At 40.1% G+C, this 17,436-nt stretch overlaps 1 protein-coding gene across 2 annotated transcripts in view; it reads right to left on the bottom strand.

Moving 5' to 3' along the window:
- AP3S2 (adaptor related protein complex 3 subunit sigma 2) overlaps nt 1–17,436 on the bottom strand; it is a 56,469-nt gene that overhangs the window by 28,526 nt on the left and 10,507 nt on the right. The window contains exon 4 of one of the 2 annotated variants that reach the window (XM_075207802.1): nt 4,739–4,810. The exons of the other annotated variant lie outside the window; for it this stretch is intronic. Within the exon in view, the coding sequence (XP_075063903.1) occupies nt 4,739–4,810 (72 nt within the window). The remainder of the gene's footprint in view (nt 1–4,738; nt 4,811–17,436) is intronic. 2 annotated transcript variants of the gene reach the window in all.

Consider the following 17,436-nt stretch of genomic DNA (forward strand, 5'->3'; position numbering starts at 1 on the left):
TTTTGTTCTACAGTCACTAGTAGGTCAAAACTTTTTAAATAAAACAAAACCAAAGTAAAATAAGAGCATACATGCCAACTTTACACCTCTCTACTCCAGGAGATCATACATTACAACGTTCCTGATTGCAAAAAAAATCGGGACAAATGAGACCCAACGCCCTTAAGCAATCAAACCCTGATCTGCCCATGCTCCCCCTTTTCTGGTAGTAAAGGCTCATTTTGGCCTACAGAAATAGGGACTGTTGGGAGGTGTGCTACTACCACAGTCCTCTGCCCAAATACACCAGCCCTCTGCTGGATAGTCTTAACTCCTAACTCGTGACAACAAAATAATTTGTATCCATGACACTGCCATATTTGACAATGTCACAATGTCCATTTTAAATTACACCCTCGTTAAAATCTGTGCCTAATTTAATGCGACAGATAACAAATACCAGGTTTTATTTTGTTGACATCTATTTACCAACACTTAAGCCAACACGAAGTAACCACGTGCGAAAATACAGAACCACCTTTAGCAGCATAAACCTGAATTAATCATTTTCTGTATTATATAGGAGACTGAGTTAATGAGGAATTTGAGGAATTGTGGCTCTCCTCTCTTTACAACTCTGCTTCAGTTCATGGAGTTTGAGGGCATTAGTTTATGTACAGCTCTCTTATGGTCCTGTCACAACAACTGAAATCGTTTGAGGTCTGGACTTTGACTTGGCCATTGTAAAACTCACTATTTCAGCTATTCAGCTGTGGATTTGATGGTCGATTTTTACGATCACTATCCTATTGTGTGCTCCATTTTCAGTAATGCTTGAGTTGCTGCACAGATGGCCTTACAAATTTTCCTCTAGAACATTGAGGTATAAGTGGAGTTTATGTAGACTCACTGTTCGCAAGGTCTCAAAGTCCTGACACCAAATTTGTATTGATTAGTTAAATAGCGCCAACCTTATTACATAGCACTGTACAGAGGATATGTAATCATTAACATCAGCCCTTCCCACTGGAGCATACAATTTAAATTCCGAAATACACACACACACACACACACACGGGTCCATGTTATCAGAAGCCTATTTACCCAACAGTATGTTTTTTTGGATTGTGGGAGGAACCCAGTGAGAACTTATAAGCTCGACATGGGTAACGCCCTCTTCGGAATTGAAATCATACCCCAGAGCTGTGAGGCAAGCAATGCTAACCACTGTGCCACCGTACTGCCCTTCGACAACCATGCTTGATGGCTGTGGCCATACACTGCATGTTGATTGCTCTGTGCATCAAGACCAATTAACTCCACTTTGGTTTTGTCTGTCCACTGTACATTGTTCTAGAGGTACTGTACTATTTTTTTGGGAGAGAAGGGTAGAATGATGGTAGAATCAATCTTATCATTTTCCATACTGGCAGAGGACAGTATATCCCTGCGTCTACCGTGTGGGGTCATTGAGATTTCTCAGAGCATCATAGGTATGATCTTTGGGTGAATTTGCTCGGGTGCCCACTCCTGCAAAGACCCAATTGGCGTCAATATTTTCCATTTGTAAATAATCTTTCTCCCTGTAGAATGATGAACTTGAAATTGTTTGGAAACACCCGTATACCCTCTTCCACACTGAAGGGCACTTAGCAATTGCTTGTAAGAGATCATTCCAGGTGTTTTTCTCATTGGCATGGCGTTACCACAAACCTGGGTGACCCAGTCGGAACTTTCAATATTTAACTTTTACATATTATATACTTTATTATTATTGAAGCAACAAGTGTGTACTTACTTGGTAAAACAAATAAACCAACATGAAGAAACAATGTGGGAAAAAGTAAGTAGAGACAAAGTAAAACATGTTGTGTTATTTGGCACATGACATTAGATTTATCAAATAACAGGCCTTGGCTGAGGACTAGATGACTGTTACATATGCCCTGATATGTAAACACGCAGATTTTAAAGAGGGTGCACTTTATTTTTCTACCAGCCTGTATTTGGTTTCAATGCACTTGAAACTATAAGGTGTACAGTTGGAGCAGCGCCAAATTGATTTTATTTGTCTGTTTTTCCCAACTGAATATCTTTCAAATAAAATTATGTTCACTACTAATCAAAATAAAGCATTCGCTCTCTAAAATAAAAGTAGTAGACTAAGAAACAAAAAAAAAATATGTATTTCAGATGCAACACCAAAACATGAAAATTAGCCTCATGGAAAAGCGGGGACAACCCTTTTGGCATGAAGGGTTTAAATTACTATAATTCCTTCAAGTTCTTTAGTTCAGTCACCCCCCTTCCCCCCTTATACAGTAATCTACTTGGTTAAAAAAAAAGGGCTGCCATAAAAGTCAGCAGAAATGTGGATTTCTGGGACAAATGGAAAGCACAATATTACATATTAGATATTTTTTCATTGCTCTGTGTAATAAAAAAAAAAATGTAACTGCTGATTGGGCTGCTTTAAGCAAGCAAAGTGAGCAGAACTTCATACTGCAGAAAACCAAAGGGTCTAAGAAATTAATTCACTAAAGTTTAGTTAGTATAAACAATGTCCACAATTTGAGGTCATTTTTACAACACCAGAGGAAATTCTGCATGCATGCTTCGCATTACCCAAAACAAATAACAATCTGACTGTCTGAAGCCATGTGAAACAAATCTCACCTTTCTTCCCATGCTCTTAAAATCAAGCAAGTAGCTTAGCTCACCCATCTGCAATACCCACTCCAAGCACCAAATTATACTCTACCACTTACATCAGACACCCCAATACCGGTGATGGGCCTGATGGGGCTGCAGTCCCAGGCCTCTCCACAGAAATATGTACAGGCCAGCCAACAGGGGATATGTGATATAGGCAACATCAGGGGATATGTGAAATCAGGCCCAACTGGGGATATGTGATATAGGCGACAACAGGGTATATGTGAAATCAGGCCCATCTGGGGATATGTGAAAACAGGCCCAACAAGTAAGTGAAAATATAATATGCATGTGTGAATGGCCCGTGTAGTAGCATAGGGATCAGTTATTTTTCTTACAACAAAATTACAAACTTTTCAATGGAGATTATATCCTGCTGCCACTTGAGGCATCAGGAGGTATGAAAATCATGTTCTCACACATTAACTGCACAGTGTGTTTGTATCAATAAAAATCTTATGTTGTTCTTTGTATTAGTTGGCAGTCTCATGGCTGCCCTTTATTCTGTGGCGGTGACAAGGTTGGCCTCTGTATTGTGTGGTGGTCCCAAGGGTACTATGTATTGTGTGGTGGTCCCAAGGGTACTATGTGTTGTATGGCGGTCACAAGGGTGCTATGTACTGTGTTGTGGTCACAAGGGTGCTGTGTATTGTGTTGTGGTCACAAGGGTGCTGTGTGCTGGTGTAGCACATCCACTTCAAGGTTGTATGTTCTGTGCATTCAGAGATGCTCTTCTGCATACCACCCATGGTTAATTCACCTTCCTGTCAGCTGGAACCAGGCTGGCCATTCTCTTATGACTTCCCATTAACAAGGAGTTTCCACCCACAGAACTGCCACTCACTGGATGATTCTGGTTTTGAGCACCGTTCTCTGTAAACTCTAAAGACTGTTGTGAGTAAAAATCCCAAATAGATCAGATAGTAAAAGTCACTTAGATCACATTTCTTCTGAAATTTGGTTTGAAAAACAACTGCAATGTTTGACCATGTTTGCATGCTTTTATGCATTGGGTTTCTACCACATGAATGGCTGATTAGAAATTCGCATTAACTTGCAGGTGTTCAGATCAATATGGATACATACAATAGACAGTGTACTTTTATATATTTCTACATATATCAGTTTTATTTTTGTATTTACTTTTCTTAAGGTTTCAGCACCCTGTACTTCAATGTTAGAAACCTGAAAATTAGGTGTCAGGTGCAAAGATGCAACAATCATCAAGTCCACAACTTGCACCTCCTTTATGTAGGTGCAAAGTTTAAAAGTTTATAATTCTCAGCTAATGTATTTCAAAATCTGAGCATCTTATAATAAAGGTTGTTTGCATGCCCAATACATCAATTATGTATCAGTATGTTTTTGGACTGTGGAAGGAAATCAGAGCACCCAGAAGAAATCCATGCAAACAATGGGAGAACATACAAACTCGGATGGAATTGAACTTGTGACCCCAGCGCTGTGAAGCAGTAACGCTCACCACTGTGCACCACGATGCCCATCGCACCACTGTCTGAGTGGTTAAAGATATATGCTAGTACGGAAATTACCCATCACTTGCCCTAGATTCAGTGCTAGTATTGTGAAAAACAGAGCATTCTGCGCTTTTAGCAGGATGTCTTATTTTCAACATACATTAGAAATAAGTGGAACATGCAAAATGCATATTTTAAGCAAGAAAGAAAAAAATCCTATAATACACAAACAGCTTTAAATACATTTGCATAAAATCATATTTTTGGAACCATATTTTGTTGAATAAAAAATATTTTTTAAACAATATAAAAAAAAATATATTTTGTATTTTACATTGAATTTGTCCCCTTCAGAGCGGATGCATCCATAAGCAGTATACAACCTAGCAATTTTCTTGAAACCAGTGACATAACTTTAGCACTGCTTGACTAACATTTATGATCTTGACATAAGCATAAGGTATTGATTCCTAGTAAATTGATAGATTACATTCTCACGAATATTAATTTTGTCCACAATATGCAGAGCTGACAGGTCCACTTTAAAAGTGCTCTTTGTGACCCACCTTATCCACATTAAAGATTAAGTCAAGTTCACACACGCTGTCAAAGCATTTATCCAAGGTCTCCACAAAAACCTGCAAACAGAGAAACAAACACGAATTAATAGCAGACTCATTATTGTACATTATACAACAGATACTTTTATGCAGTTTTTATACACAAGAGATTGGCATTAAACTTGCTGTGTGCATTTGAGGGATGTGCACTAAAATGTGTATGGTGAGCACGGTGGCTTAGTGGTTAGCACCTCTGCCTCACAGCACTGGAGTCATGAGTACAATTCCCAACCATGGCCTTATCTGTGTGGAGTGTGTATGTTCTCCCCGTGTTTGCCTGGGTTTCCTCCGGGTTCTCCGGTTTACTCCCACACTCCAAAAACATACTAGTAGGTTAATTGGCTGCTATCAAATTGACCTTAATATCTCTCTGTCTGTGTGTGTATGTTAGGGACTGTAAGCTCCAATGGGACAGGGACTGATGTGAATGAATTCTCTGTACAGCGCTGCGGAATTAGTGGCGCTATATAAATAGCTGGTGATGACGGACGGCAGTGAACGGGTGAAATAATAATGCAATGTAGGCATAAGCTACACATTTTGTGTCACTTTCATTTGACCACCTTCATTCTTTAGTTAGCGATTATATAATGTGTTTAGAAGACAGTCAAGAGAACTATCCATATGAAAGTTACAGACACCTTTTTTATTTAGATAATGTTGAACTTGCCATAGCTGTCCTTAACAATCATCTGAAATTAGCAAAGCCCCGACCCACCACTGGTTTTGATACTTTCCAAGATATAGGAGTCATTCTAGAGCAAGGATAATTTGTAAACACATTTTATAAATAGTTTTTCCATTTCGGGAATGTGAACATTAACAGCCGTACTTACTTTACAACTCCCCACAGTAAAACACAAGTGACTACACAACTGAGATGACTGAAACGGCTGAACTCTAAATGGTTTTGTATAGTGTAATAAAGGAGAAATCATTAGCTCATCTCCACTTGTTTTTGAACTTTGAATTATTGTTAATCCAAACGAAGGAACAATTAACAAAGCCTAGCATGCAAATGCAATCACAGAGCATTTTCGTAGTGTTTATCATATTGACGGTCATCAACTGCTTTGTCCTTCAAAAGGGCATGAAAGCTGAGATAAGCTTGCCTCATTGATAAATAACTATCTTCTACATGCAGCATGGGCAACCAATATTCATGATAATCCAATCTTTTGGTTCACAAAGTACTAGTGACATCACTAAGGCACAATGCAGCTCAGGTCACTAGTCCCTATTGTATTAATAGACAGCATCCTTAAGAATATTAGTCCAGCCCACAAGATACATCATTCAATGTGTGTAGAGGACTTGTACACTTTAAACCAGTGGATCCCAAACTTTTTCAGTTCGAGGCACCCTTAGGATCTCCATAATTTTTTCAAGGCACACCTAAGCCAAAATAATTACCAAGCAGTCCCCTGCCATGCTTACCACTGGCCCTGGCTGAGGTACCCCTGTGAGATTGCCGAGGCACCCCAGGGATCCTAGGCACACAGTTTAGGAACCACTGCTTTAACCTGTTCCTGCCTGAAATCTGTAAATATGCAAAAGGTAGCAAGATGGCTTTGAGCCAGGCTAACACTAATGAATGTCAGCTCGATATGGTAGGACAACCCATAAAAAGTAACCTGGCTGACAATGCCAATCTCAGGATTCATTGCAGTGGCCAGGGCACATTACTTGGGCTCCTTGTGTTCAGGAATTCCTGAGTGAACGAAGCCCAAGAAGCTACAGGGTAGATTGGACCTTCCTTACCTGCCACCACTTAAAGATCCAGAGTAACCTGGATCAAACATGACTGACATGTAAGCTGCTGATAAATCCCAGTTAGACAGAACCTACTATTGCTGGTGATAGATGGTTAGACAGAAATGTACTTATGTTCGGTATTACTATACTTGGGAAAATAAAATGATTAATTTATTGGATACATTTCTGAGATTGCACTGGGTTAATTTTACAATTGGGGCAAAGTAAATCATGTGAAAGCATTCATATTGCTATGTATTAGACCATTTCCTATATAAAAGCACTTAAAATTAAAAATATATTTATTCAATTATGCGAACAAATAAGCCCTGCATGTCCTGAAATAATAATAAGCCCTGCATGTACTGAAATAATAATAAGCCCTGCATGTCCTGAAATAATAAGCCCTGCATGTCCTGAAATAATAATAAGCCCTGCATGTCCTGAAATAATAATAAGCCCTGCATGTCCTGAAATAATAATAAGCCCTGCATGTCCTGAAATAATAATAAGCCCTGCATGTCCTGAAATAATAAAACAATGTAACATTTGCCAAGATGCACAAAATAGTTAAAACATGACTCGGTTTAAATGCAACCTAGCAAGACTGAAATGTCACACAGATCTAAAAATACCCCAGTCATGAAAAGGTTAAAGAACATGTACTATCAACATCACTATATCCAAAGTGATGTAAAATACTCTACCAAGCACTCAAAGCTTTTTTCAGGAAAAAAGGAAGAATATTTTTATCTGAAGTAGAAAAAAAAAAAATCTACACTACAAAAACAGCAAATACTCATAGTTTATTTTTCTTTTTTTGGCAAGACGAAACCTAAATTTAAGTTTGAAGGAATTAGATTCATGTACTGTTTTAGTTTCCTGTACAGGAAGTAGTGGGAGAAGCACTACTGGTTTCTAAAACATTCCACGGTTTGGCTCACCTAAACATGTGCCTATCTGAAGGCTCAATAAACAGTCACTGGTGTTGAGAACCCAAAGGATAGGCCAGCATGTCACTCACTGCCTTTCTTAAATGTCTGTGTGTGAAATTAAAACACAAACATCTTTTGAAATCATGTGACTGTAATCAAATATATCCAATTATTGCAGCAAAACGGTAAACTAAAACTTTTGCGGTTACACCTATAAAAGACAACTCTAAAATCAGGGCTGGGCAAATTTCTCTAGAAGTTAAAAGGAGCCAGGGCCCAAAACACAAACATGTGATGCTCATAGCTGAATCATTAGGGATAGATATTGCCAGCAGAGTGCAGCATGTACCAGTAACATCCAACAAGATTACCCAGCATATATAAACAATACCCTACTCAGTAACCCAGTAATGCCCTGTATACCATGCAACAAAGAGGCATATTTGCCACACCTCTCCAATAGAGGGATAGGTGAAAACAGTGGTCGAAGTGGGGGTGTATACGGCGATATGCCACACGGTGGCTAAGTGGTTAGCACTTCTGCCTCACAGCACTGGGGTCATGAGTTCAATTCCCGACAATGCCCTTATCTGTGTGTAGTTTGTATGTTCTCCCCTTGTTTGCATGGGCTTCCTCCGGGTGCTCCGGTTTCCTCCCACACTCCAAACACATACTTGTAGGTTAATTGGCTGCAATCAAAATTGACCCTAGTGTGTGTGTGTGTGTGTGTGTGTGTGTGTGTTAGGGAATTTAGACTGTACGCTCCAATGGGGCAGAGACTGATGTGAATGAGTTCTCTGTACAGCGCTGCGGAATCAGTGGTGCTATATAAACAAATGATGATACCGCCACTTTTCCTACAGCCTTCATTGTAAAACTATAAAATTGCATTCAATTACATTCTCATTTTATTTTTCATAACACCTTTAAATTTCCACTTTGACCACTGAGTAAAAACACAAGGAGTCTGCAGGAACACGCTGCAAATAGGGTTAAATTCCCTCTTAGTGTCCCTTACAGCACAAACACGTGGGTACAATTGGTTTTCTGTTTGTAGTGCTTGGGTGGAGGTTAAAAGACTGTCTATTCCTGTGGGCGGAGCGACCAATGCCAGCTAGTTGGCCGGTGACTAGGCAGGTGAACTGTGTCTTGTAAGAGCGAGGGTCTCCTGGTAGCACAGATGATATTTATGACATGAGCAATAAAAAGCCCAATTTTTCCAAGCAACAAGTTGTTGTGATGTCATCTGCCGGCTGTCAGTATCATGGTAGTGTCATCATAGGATTGCAAAGGACAGCCAGAACTTTCTCTCCACCCAACCAACCAGATGCAATTGTGGTGATTGAAATGTGTTCAATGCCACTATCAAGTAAGAAACAGTAACAAAGCTATCAATTGCAGTGGGGACAAATTGCTGTATTGTAGGAAAAAGCAAAAAAACTGACCTATGGAGCAGCCTGTTTGGTTTACAAAGAAAGCAAAAGTTTTAAAAACTGCTGGTTATTGTAATGCCACACCTGCTGATTCATTAAGCTGATTAATGAATCGGCTTCCCAACCCAAACTTCTGTGGAAATGGAAGATGTAATAAGAGCCTTGGTGAATTTGGCAGCAGCACAGGAGTCTTCTCCGCGAGGAGTTTGCTGAGGGGAGACGTGACAGGGAGGCTGCATGTGCAACCATGCTGCAGAAATTAACGTCTAATAATGATGTGAAACCACATCTGGTAGCATTTGAAAATGCTGCCACTTGAGCCAAAAGGGCCACATGAGAGTTGAGCTGAGCATATAGCTCCCTATCTACCTGTATAGACTTGGACACGGACAAGGCTGGTAATTACAGCAGCTGAAAACTGCTATTCTGGCAAGAATTGGAGTCACCAGAGCAGGCGAGGCCAACAGTATCATGACTGGAGACTGTCCAAAGGTTTGCCGGTCCGTGCACAGCTTGCTGAACTTTGTAAAACACTTAAAAATTGGTTGCAGTCAGAAAAGAACACTGTGGTCAGAATGATCAAAATTCTGGCTATTGATAATTGCATCCGAGGTTTGGACTGAGAGCTCCCAAGGTTGGCAATGCAGTCCTACCCTCAGACGTATGTAGTAAAAATTCTACAAGGAGGCGCTAGTTCCAGAATCAAGTCCAATGAATGTCTTTCAAGATAAACACTAATTTCACTATCTTGTTTGCAAGCGGCTGCCACGTTGCAGAATGACAGATGGTAAGTCTGGAAACAAGTCTAAAAGAAAAAGAAGGCAGGGCACCTCATAGTGTAGTATTATAGCAACCAGAATCCTATAACCGAAATGATAATTATGCGTACCAAATAATAATTTGCAACTAACCATATCAGATAGGTTCTCGCACCTGTCTTCAGGATGTCTTCAAGGATCAACAATCAGAATAGACATCGCTTATCTGCCACAACTGCTTTGGGTTCAATATGCTTTGAGTGCGTAGAGCCTGTACATTTGCGGGCACAATGTCCAACCTCCATTGAACTTGTGGACTGTTCACTGGCGCACAAAATGGATCTATCTGAGCAGCTGTATTGACTCCAGTTGCAGGAAGTTCTGCTTATTCCACGTGGCTGTTTCTGTGAATCACCATCGGGTGGTGACTCTGGTAGATTAGAGTAGTGAACAGACCTTGGTTTCCAGCTCTATACTGCCAAAAGTTCTAGCTCACAAATTGCCGAAAGTAAAAGTTCTCTGTGCCCATGGGATTGCCAAGAAATACTGACAGGACTCTTTATCCTGTTACTATAAATGGGAATCAATGGCTGAAGGTCCAGCCTAAATGGACAAGCTTGAGGATAAAGGAGAGAAAAAAAGTGTAATGCTCTGCCACAAAACCTGAACCAGAGTGATGTTCGGGAGAATAAAGTTCCGACATCAAGAAGGATGGGGAAAAAGGTCAAGCAATTGCAGAGGTGTCATTTGTTGCCCAGAGCGGAGCAGCCAATAATTGCAATAGCTAATGGCCATGCGGCCATTCAGGCCATGCATTGCCTTCAGATGAGGGTATGGACCAGTCTAAATTTCCTGAACGGTTACATCTGCCGAACTTTGCACGTGACCAAATAAATGATGTGAATTTACAGCATGTCTTTAAATTGGCTATTTATGTTGGTGGTGGTATTGCAAGACCTGTCACCTCGGCAGGCCGTACGCCATTGTTGTAAAAAATGATGTACTGTTTCGAATGGCTACTGTAAATGGGAGAAAGATAGAAAAATTAGTAGTTCCAAAGGTTCATGAACCGTTCGTGTTAAAAACTGTACACACTAAAGTGGGTGGCAGACACTTAGGGGAAGATAAAACTAGAGAAAAAATTCTACACTGGTTTTATTGGCCCGGAGTCCACCTAGCCATAAAAAAGTTCTGTAGGGCTTGTTCTATATAAACCAGAAAACCCATCCCAGTTACAGTACAACCACCATTGGAAAGGGCTCATAAGCATCCTTTTGCAAAAATAATTGCCATGGTTGAGAAGACACTTAACGTGGCAATGAAAAAAAGCCAAACATTTTAGATGTTGTTGGACAAGGTTTAGTCAAACCACAGCTAAACAGAACAGAGCACAGGCCAGGGAGACGGCATAAAAATGCAGAGGCTCTCTTTCAAAGAGATGTTCTCCCCACAAGAACTTAGTACCTAGTAGTAATCGACAGAAGTGACTGCAAACAGTTCAAGTAGAGCTGAGCCTCTTCGATTACCAAAAGGCACTGACTTGTGGCTAGAGTTAACTGTGGTGGCTGCAAATTTGCATCCATTTATTACTCTTAGATCCCCACACTACAAGGAACTGAACCCAAAGTAAGCTGGATGTCTTCCAGCACTGTCAGCAGATCTAATTCCTACATTTACTGGTCGGTGTCAGACAATACCATCTATGCAGAGGGCATGGGGTTAAGAAAGAAGTATTCATTCCGTACAATGAAACATCATCTCTGTGTCCCAGGTCTAATACTGACAAATGACAAGTGAGTGTTAGAGAAAGGAGACAGGCAGCTGTTTGTCAACACCCCAATTCTAGGTGCCTGAGAGCTCTGACTTAACGATTTACCAAGGCGGGAAGAAGGCCAGCAGTCTGATGTGGACTTTATCAATACTTGAGGAAAGTTATCTTCTTGGCATTAAAGATTTAGTATGAGCAATAAAAGTTAGATTTGCTTTGCGCTGCCTGCCTATGTCATTAGGTCACAGTTTAACAAGGCCTCAGATATCGGTTATAATCATTTTGATAATAGGCGATAGTGCAGTGTGTAACTTTTACTGCTTATACAAACCATTAACCTTGACAACCATAAAAATATATTAATTTTAAATAATATATTGTGGCTCACGGTAGGGTTCTTTTAACATTATTTTAAGCAGTCATAAATATAAACCCTACCCAGACAAAATACACCACTTATACCCAGAAGCTTCACTTCTCATAAATTAGGCTGGGATAAGTGATTTATTGTTATCACAAAATAGTCTTAATGTGTCTTTATTGAAACACCAACACTTAATAGGTCCTCTTATTCTTAATTCCGTCACTACTACAGGAACACTCCACAGTTTTCCTTCATGTGTATGAGGTGTGCCCAGTTACCACAGCTGCAGATTGTTACACTATTGTGTACTATTATTGTAAGTTTACTACTTGGGGCAAAATCTATAATAACATTTACAGACCTGTCAACTTGGACATGTTATTCTCCATGGAATACCTCGGACACAATTCAGCACGTAATGGGGGGGGAGTAACTATTTAAATTGTTAAATTGGCACAGCGACAAGGAAAGTGCTAAGGTAAAAAGGATACATTTAATACACCTCACTAGGGAAAATGTACAGTGAAAAAGTAATAATTTAAGTTAAATAAGTACTGTACAGCATACAATACATTAAGACTAGATGGACAGGAGTGTTAACCCTTGTGATTTAATGTTTAATATTAACTAATGCCTCATTATGTGTATATTTCGAACCTTAATACTATTTATAAATAAATTTATATAAAATATACAAGCAGCGAGCCTGATGATCACTGATAAAATCAGAGCACACACAGCTCACTTTCAAATATTGTGTAAGATTAAGGGACTGTTCCTTGTAGATTTTTTTTTGGGCTATAGCACCGACAGTCAGCTTAGATATATAAAAGTATAATTTAGTGTGCTGTAAATATTAGTAACCTGTACATCCACACCTCCAATAAGGCACACTAAGGGTAAGATTTACTAAGCTGCGGGTTTGAAATAGTGGGGATGTTGCCTATAGCAACCAATCAGATTCTAGCTTTCATTTAGTTAGTACCTTCTACAAAATGATAGCTAGAATTTGATTGGTTGCTATAGGCAACATCCCCACTTTTTCAAACCCGCAGCTTAGTAAATCTAGCCCTAAAAGGTAATTTAGTAAAGTGCAAATGCCCCTGTCTATTTAGCACATGAATAGGTGCACATTCCACCTTTGAGAAGTGCCACGGAAAAAAATAGGTTATAGAGTATATTAGAGGGCTGGTCAGGGCTCCCAAACATTTGTTAAAGTGAGCTGATCAGCCAATGATAGACATGGACTTATGTTCTCTCTGTAAAGGCTAGAAGTAAATGTAGGTAGTCAGACGACAGGACTGCCAACCCATTTCTGCTTTTACTGACACAAACTATTCAGGATCTATGGCTGATTAGAGGTGGTCTGTATTTTACCTTGTTTTAATGAAAAACAGGACTTGTAAAATATACATATGGCATACATGTACAGCGTATATATATATATATATATATATATATATATATATATATATATATATATATATTTTTTTTCATTATTTTACATTCTTCTTCTGTACGGTGCTACGGACATATAAATAAACGTTAATAATGGCAGTAGTTGAAAGGATGGATTGGCAAACATGGTTGATGTCATCTTTTTGTCTGCCTGTCTCTATATACATTATATAACCTGTTCATATAAAAAAAATATATATATTTACATTCATCCTTTAATATTTATATTACACAAATGCACCATAAATGTCCGCACCAAGCACATGCTCTCTCTTTTGTTGAGCTGCCTATTAGGCTGGGCCCTACAGCAGTTGCATAGTCTGCTATTGCCATAGTTAGGCCACTGATCAGGGCTGTATATTATATACATTACATGAACGACAAAACAACTGAAATAGTGGTTGTCTGACTCCATATATACGACGTACATATGATAACAAGGTGGAAACCATTTATGTGAAAACAACATTTGAGGTTTTTTTTGTAATTAACTCAATTTTTTAATTCCCCCAAATTCTGCTGCCTGAATTTCCCTCATCACAGACAAGACCTTGGCTTGATGCTCTAAATAGCCTTGCTGACAGAAGGTGGACTCAGACTCCAGTTTTCCTTCGTTATCCTAGTTTAGCTGTACAACCTGCGTGATCAGCGGACATATCTCAATATGGCTGCTAGGCTCCATTACCCTGGGTTAGCTGGACTTAAAGCTTTACTCCCAACTAACCAGACATGCTGTTGGTCACCACTGTATGAGCTCTGGAAGGAAATGGCCTAAATGGAGGCTGCAAGCTGTGTGTGTGGCTTCACATTAGTCCTTGTGGTGAACACATCCCCAGTTTTTGGCCAGTGTTTTGAGATGAAAGATGAAGTCTGGGAAAAACGGCTACATGGAGCTTTCTCCAGGGCTCTATTGAGCACGGTGGCTCAGTGGTTAACACATCTGCCTCACAGCACTGGGGTCATGAGTTCAATTCCCAACCACGGCCTTATCTGTGAGGAGTTTGTATGTTCTCCCCGTGTTTGCGTGGGTTTCCTCCGGGTGCTCCGGTTTACTCCCACACTCCAAAATGAGTTTGGAAAGTATGGAGATTTTTCTGCTGCTCTTGCTTTACAGGACTTGTCCTACATCTATTTCAGGGAACCTAATTTCTAAATGTAAAAAAAACAATTACAGCCCAGCTGAACTGAACGAGCCAAAGCCAAAGACATAACTTGGGCTGGGTACACACTGCAGGATTTTCACCCAATAATTGTGCCAATCACATGATAAACCACTGTTAGGTCCGGTATAATATTAGTGTGTACGCTCCCATGATCATGTTTTATCGTACCAAAGCACATTGTACCGTTTGATTTGATTATATAAAAACGGACTAAAAATCTCTATAAACAATGGACTCACGAACACCAGTGTAGGCAGATCTCCATGGAGTGTGCAGAGTCAGGATCATGTCAACAGACAGTTACGACAGATGAAGAGCACATATCTGAAGGTAAATCTTGTATAATGTGTATACTGTGTACACATGAATCAGCATGCTGATCGGGACTTTCAGTCGTTTGTAAAATCATTAACGATATCGCATCTGGAGAAATTTTCTGTAGTGTGTACCCAGCCTTACAGCACCTCAGAAGTCAGACATGCTATTAAGCACATGTCACAGCAGAAAAAGTCTAGCAGTAAAAGTTATATTAGTTTTACAACCAAGGTAATCAAACATCTTTATGATGCTTAAATGACATAGGAATTTTATAAACTAGTGGTCAAGTGCAATTTGTAACCTGTAGTGTGGTTACCCGCTGTCCCCCACTTCCAGGAATAGTCAGGATTTTAAGATCTGTCCTTAGAAATGCTGAATGGTAAATGTCTTTATATCCAGTTTGTTTATATTTAAGAGAATAATTCAAAATTGTGTTAGGTCACAGAGTGTAAGTGTAGTATTCTTTGTCTACATAGAATAAAAGAATTGAAGGGTTTGTCCAATTATGGCTTTTGTGGCGTCGGACCTGACTAATGCTATATCATCCACTGAAACCATTTGTCTACATCATGGTGCCGTTATAGGGCTTTCTGGCATACAACTGACCCCTGGTGTCTATTCATAAACCTTGCTTCTATGCTCTGCCACACTAAACAGTCACCACCCCCACACTTCAAATGAGCTGTGCATGGCAGTCTGCTCTATATTACATCAGTCAGGAACAACCAGCTCCCGGTGTTTAGAGTTCCCAGGTGCAGGGTTCTATGATGCTGCGCTATTAACTATGGCCAGAACCACACTTCTACACTATCATCATCATTTATTTATATAGCGCCAACATATTCCGTAGCTCTTTACAATTGGGGACAAACATAATAAACTAATAAACAAACTGGGTAAAACAGACAAATAGGTGAGAAGGCCCTGCTCGCAAGCTTACAATCTATGGGACAATGGGAGATTGACACATGAGGTTAAGTATACATTTTGCATCTTGGCCCAGCCAGACTGCAAAGGTAAAAGTGACTCATAAGCTAAATGATCCTGTCACACAACAATGTTGGTCAGGGGGTAGTTGTCTTGTGTGAAATTGTGTAACAGGCGGTAACAGGCTAAAGGTAGTGAGGTTAAGAGGGTGGTTGAGGAATATTATAAGCTTGTCTGAATAGGTAGGTTTTCAGAGAACGCTTGAAAGTTTGTAGACCAGAGGAGAGTCTTATTGTGCGAGGGAGAGAGTTCCATAGAGTGGGTGCAGCCCAAAAAAAGTCCTGTAACTGGGAATGGGAGGATGTAATGAGGGTGGATGAGAGACGCAGATCTTTTGCAGAACGGAGTTGCCGAGTTGGGAGATATTTTGAGACAAGAGAGGAGATGTATGTTGGTACAGCTTTGTTGATGGCCTTGTAGGTTAGTAAAAGTATTTTATATTGGATTCGGTAGAAGACAGGCAGCCAGTGTAGAGACATACAGAGTGATTCAACAGAGGAATAGCGATTTGCAAGGAAAATCAGTCTTTCCGCAGCAAAATAGATTTTAGGGGTTTGAGTCTGTTTTTGGGAAGACCAGTAAGGAGGGAATTGCAATAGTCAATGCAGGAGATGATAAGTGCATGAATTAAGGTTTTAGCAGTGTCTTGCGTGAGATATGTGCGGATTCTGGAAATGTTCTTTAGATGTATGTAGCATGATTTAGATATAGAGTCAATGTGGGGAACAAAGGATAGGTGTGAATCAAGGATTACACCTAGGCAGCGAGCTTGTGGGGTGGGATTTATGGTCATGTTATCAACAGAGATAGAAATGTCAGGTATGCTCTTGTTGGTGGGTGGGAATATTATTAACTCTGTTTTAGAAAGATTAAGTTTGAGTTGGCGAGAGGACATCCAAGATGAAATGGCAGAAAGACAGTCAGTTACACGGGACAACACAGATGGTGAGAGATCAGGAGAGGATAGATAAATTTGGGTATCATCCGCATAGAGATGATACTGAAAGCCAAAGGAACTTACTAGATTTCCAAGAGAAGCGGTATAGATAGAGAACAGCAGAGGACCTAGCACTGAGCCTTGTGGTACTCTAACTGATAGGGGAAGCGGAGTAGAGGTGGCTCCAGAGAAATTAACAGTGAAAGAGCGATTAGAGAGGTAGGATGAGAACCAGGATAGAACAGTGTCTTGAAGACCTAGGGATTGCAGCGTTTGTATGAGAAGAGTGGTCAACGGTGTCAAATGCAGCCGAAAGATCCAGGAGAATTAGGAGAGAGTAATGGCGTTCAGTCTTAGCAGTGATCAGATCATTGACAACCTTGGTCAGCGCAGTCTCTGTGGAGTGTTGAGAACGAAAGCCAGACTGAAGAGGATCCAACAGGTTGTTTGCGGAAAGAAAGCGTGAGAGGCGAGTGTAGGCAAGTCTCTCTAGAAGCTTGGAGGGGCAAGGGAGCTGAGAGATGGGACGGTAATTTGAGATAGAGTTTGGGTCGGAATTTTGTTTTTTTAGAATAGCTGGAAACCTTTCAGATCAGGGCTTCTGTGTAGAAGCTCAGGACACTGGAATAGCACAGCAATACGGAATGCTGTGCCCATCTGTATATTATAGTTATATGCGTACAGGCTGGCAAATTATGTGTGGGGTAGCAGGGCTATTAAAATATAATGGGCACATGGATGGTACAATTGGCTAAAGTTATAGATGTG

This window comes from Mixophyes fleayi, chromosome 4 (assembly GCF_038048845.1).
Source record: "Mixophyes fleayi isolate aMixFle1 chromosome 4, aMixFle1.hap1, whole genome shotgun sequence".
Lineage (NCBI taxonomy): Eukaryota > Metazoa > Chordata > Amphibia > Anura > Limnodynastidae > Mixophyes > Mixophyes fleayi.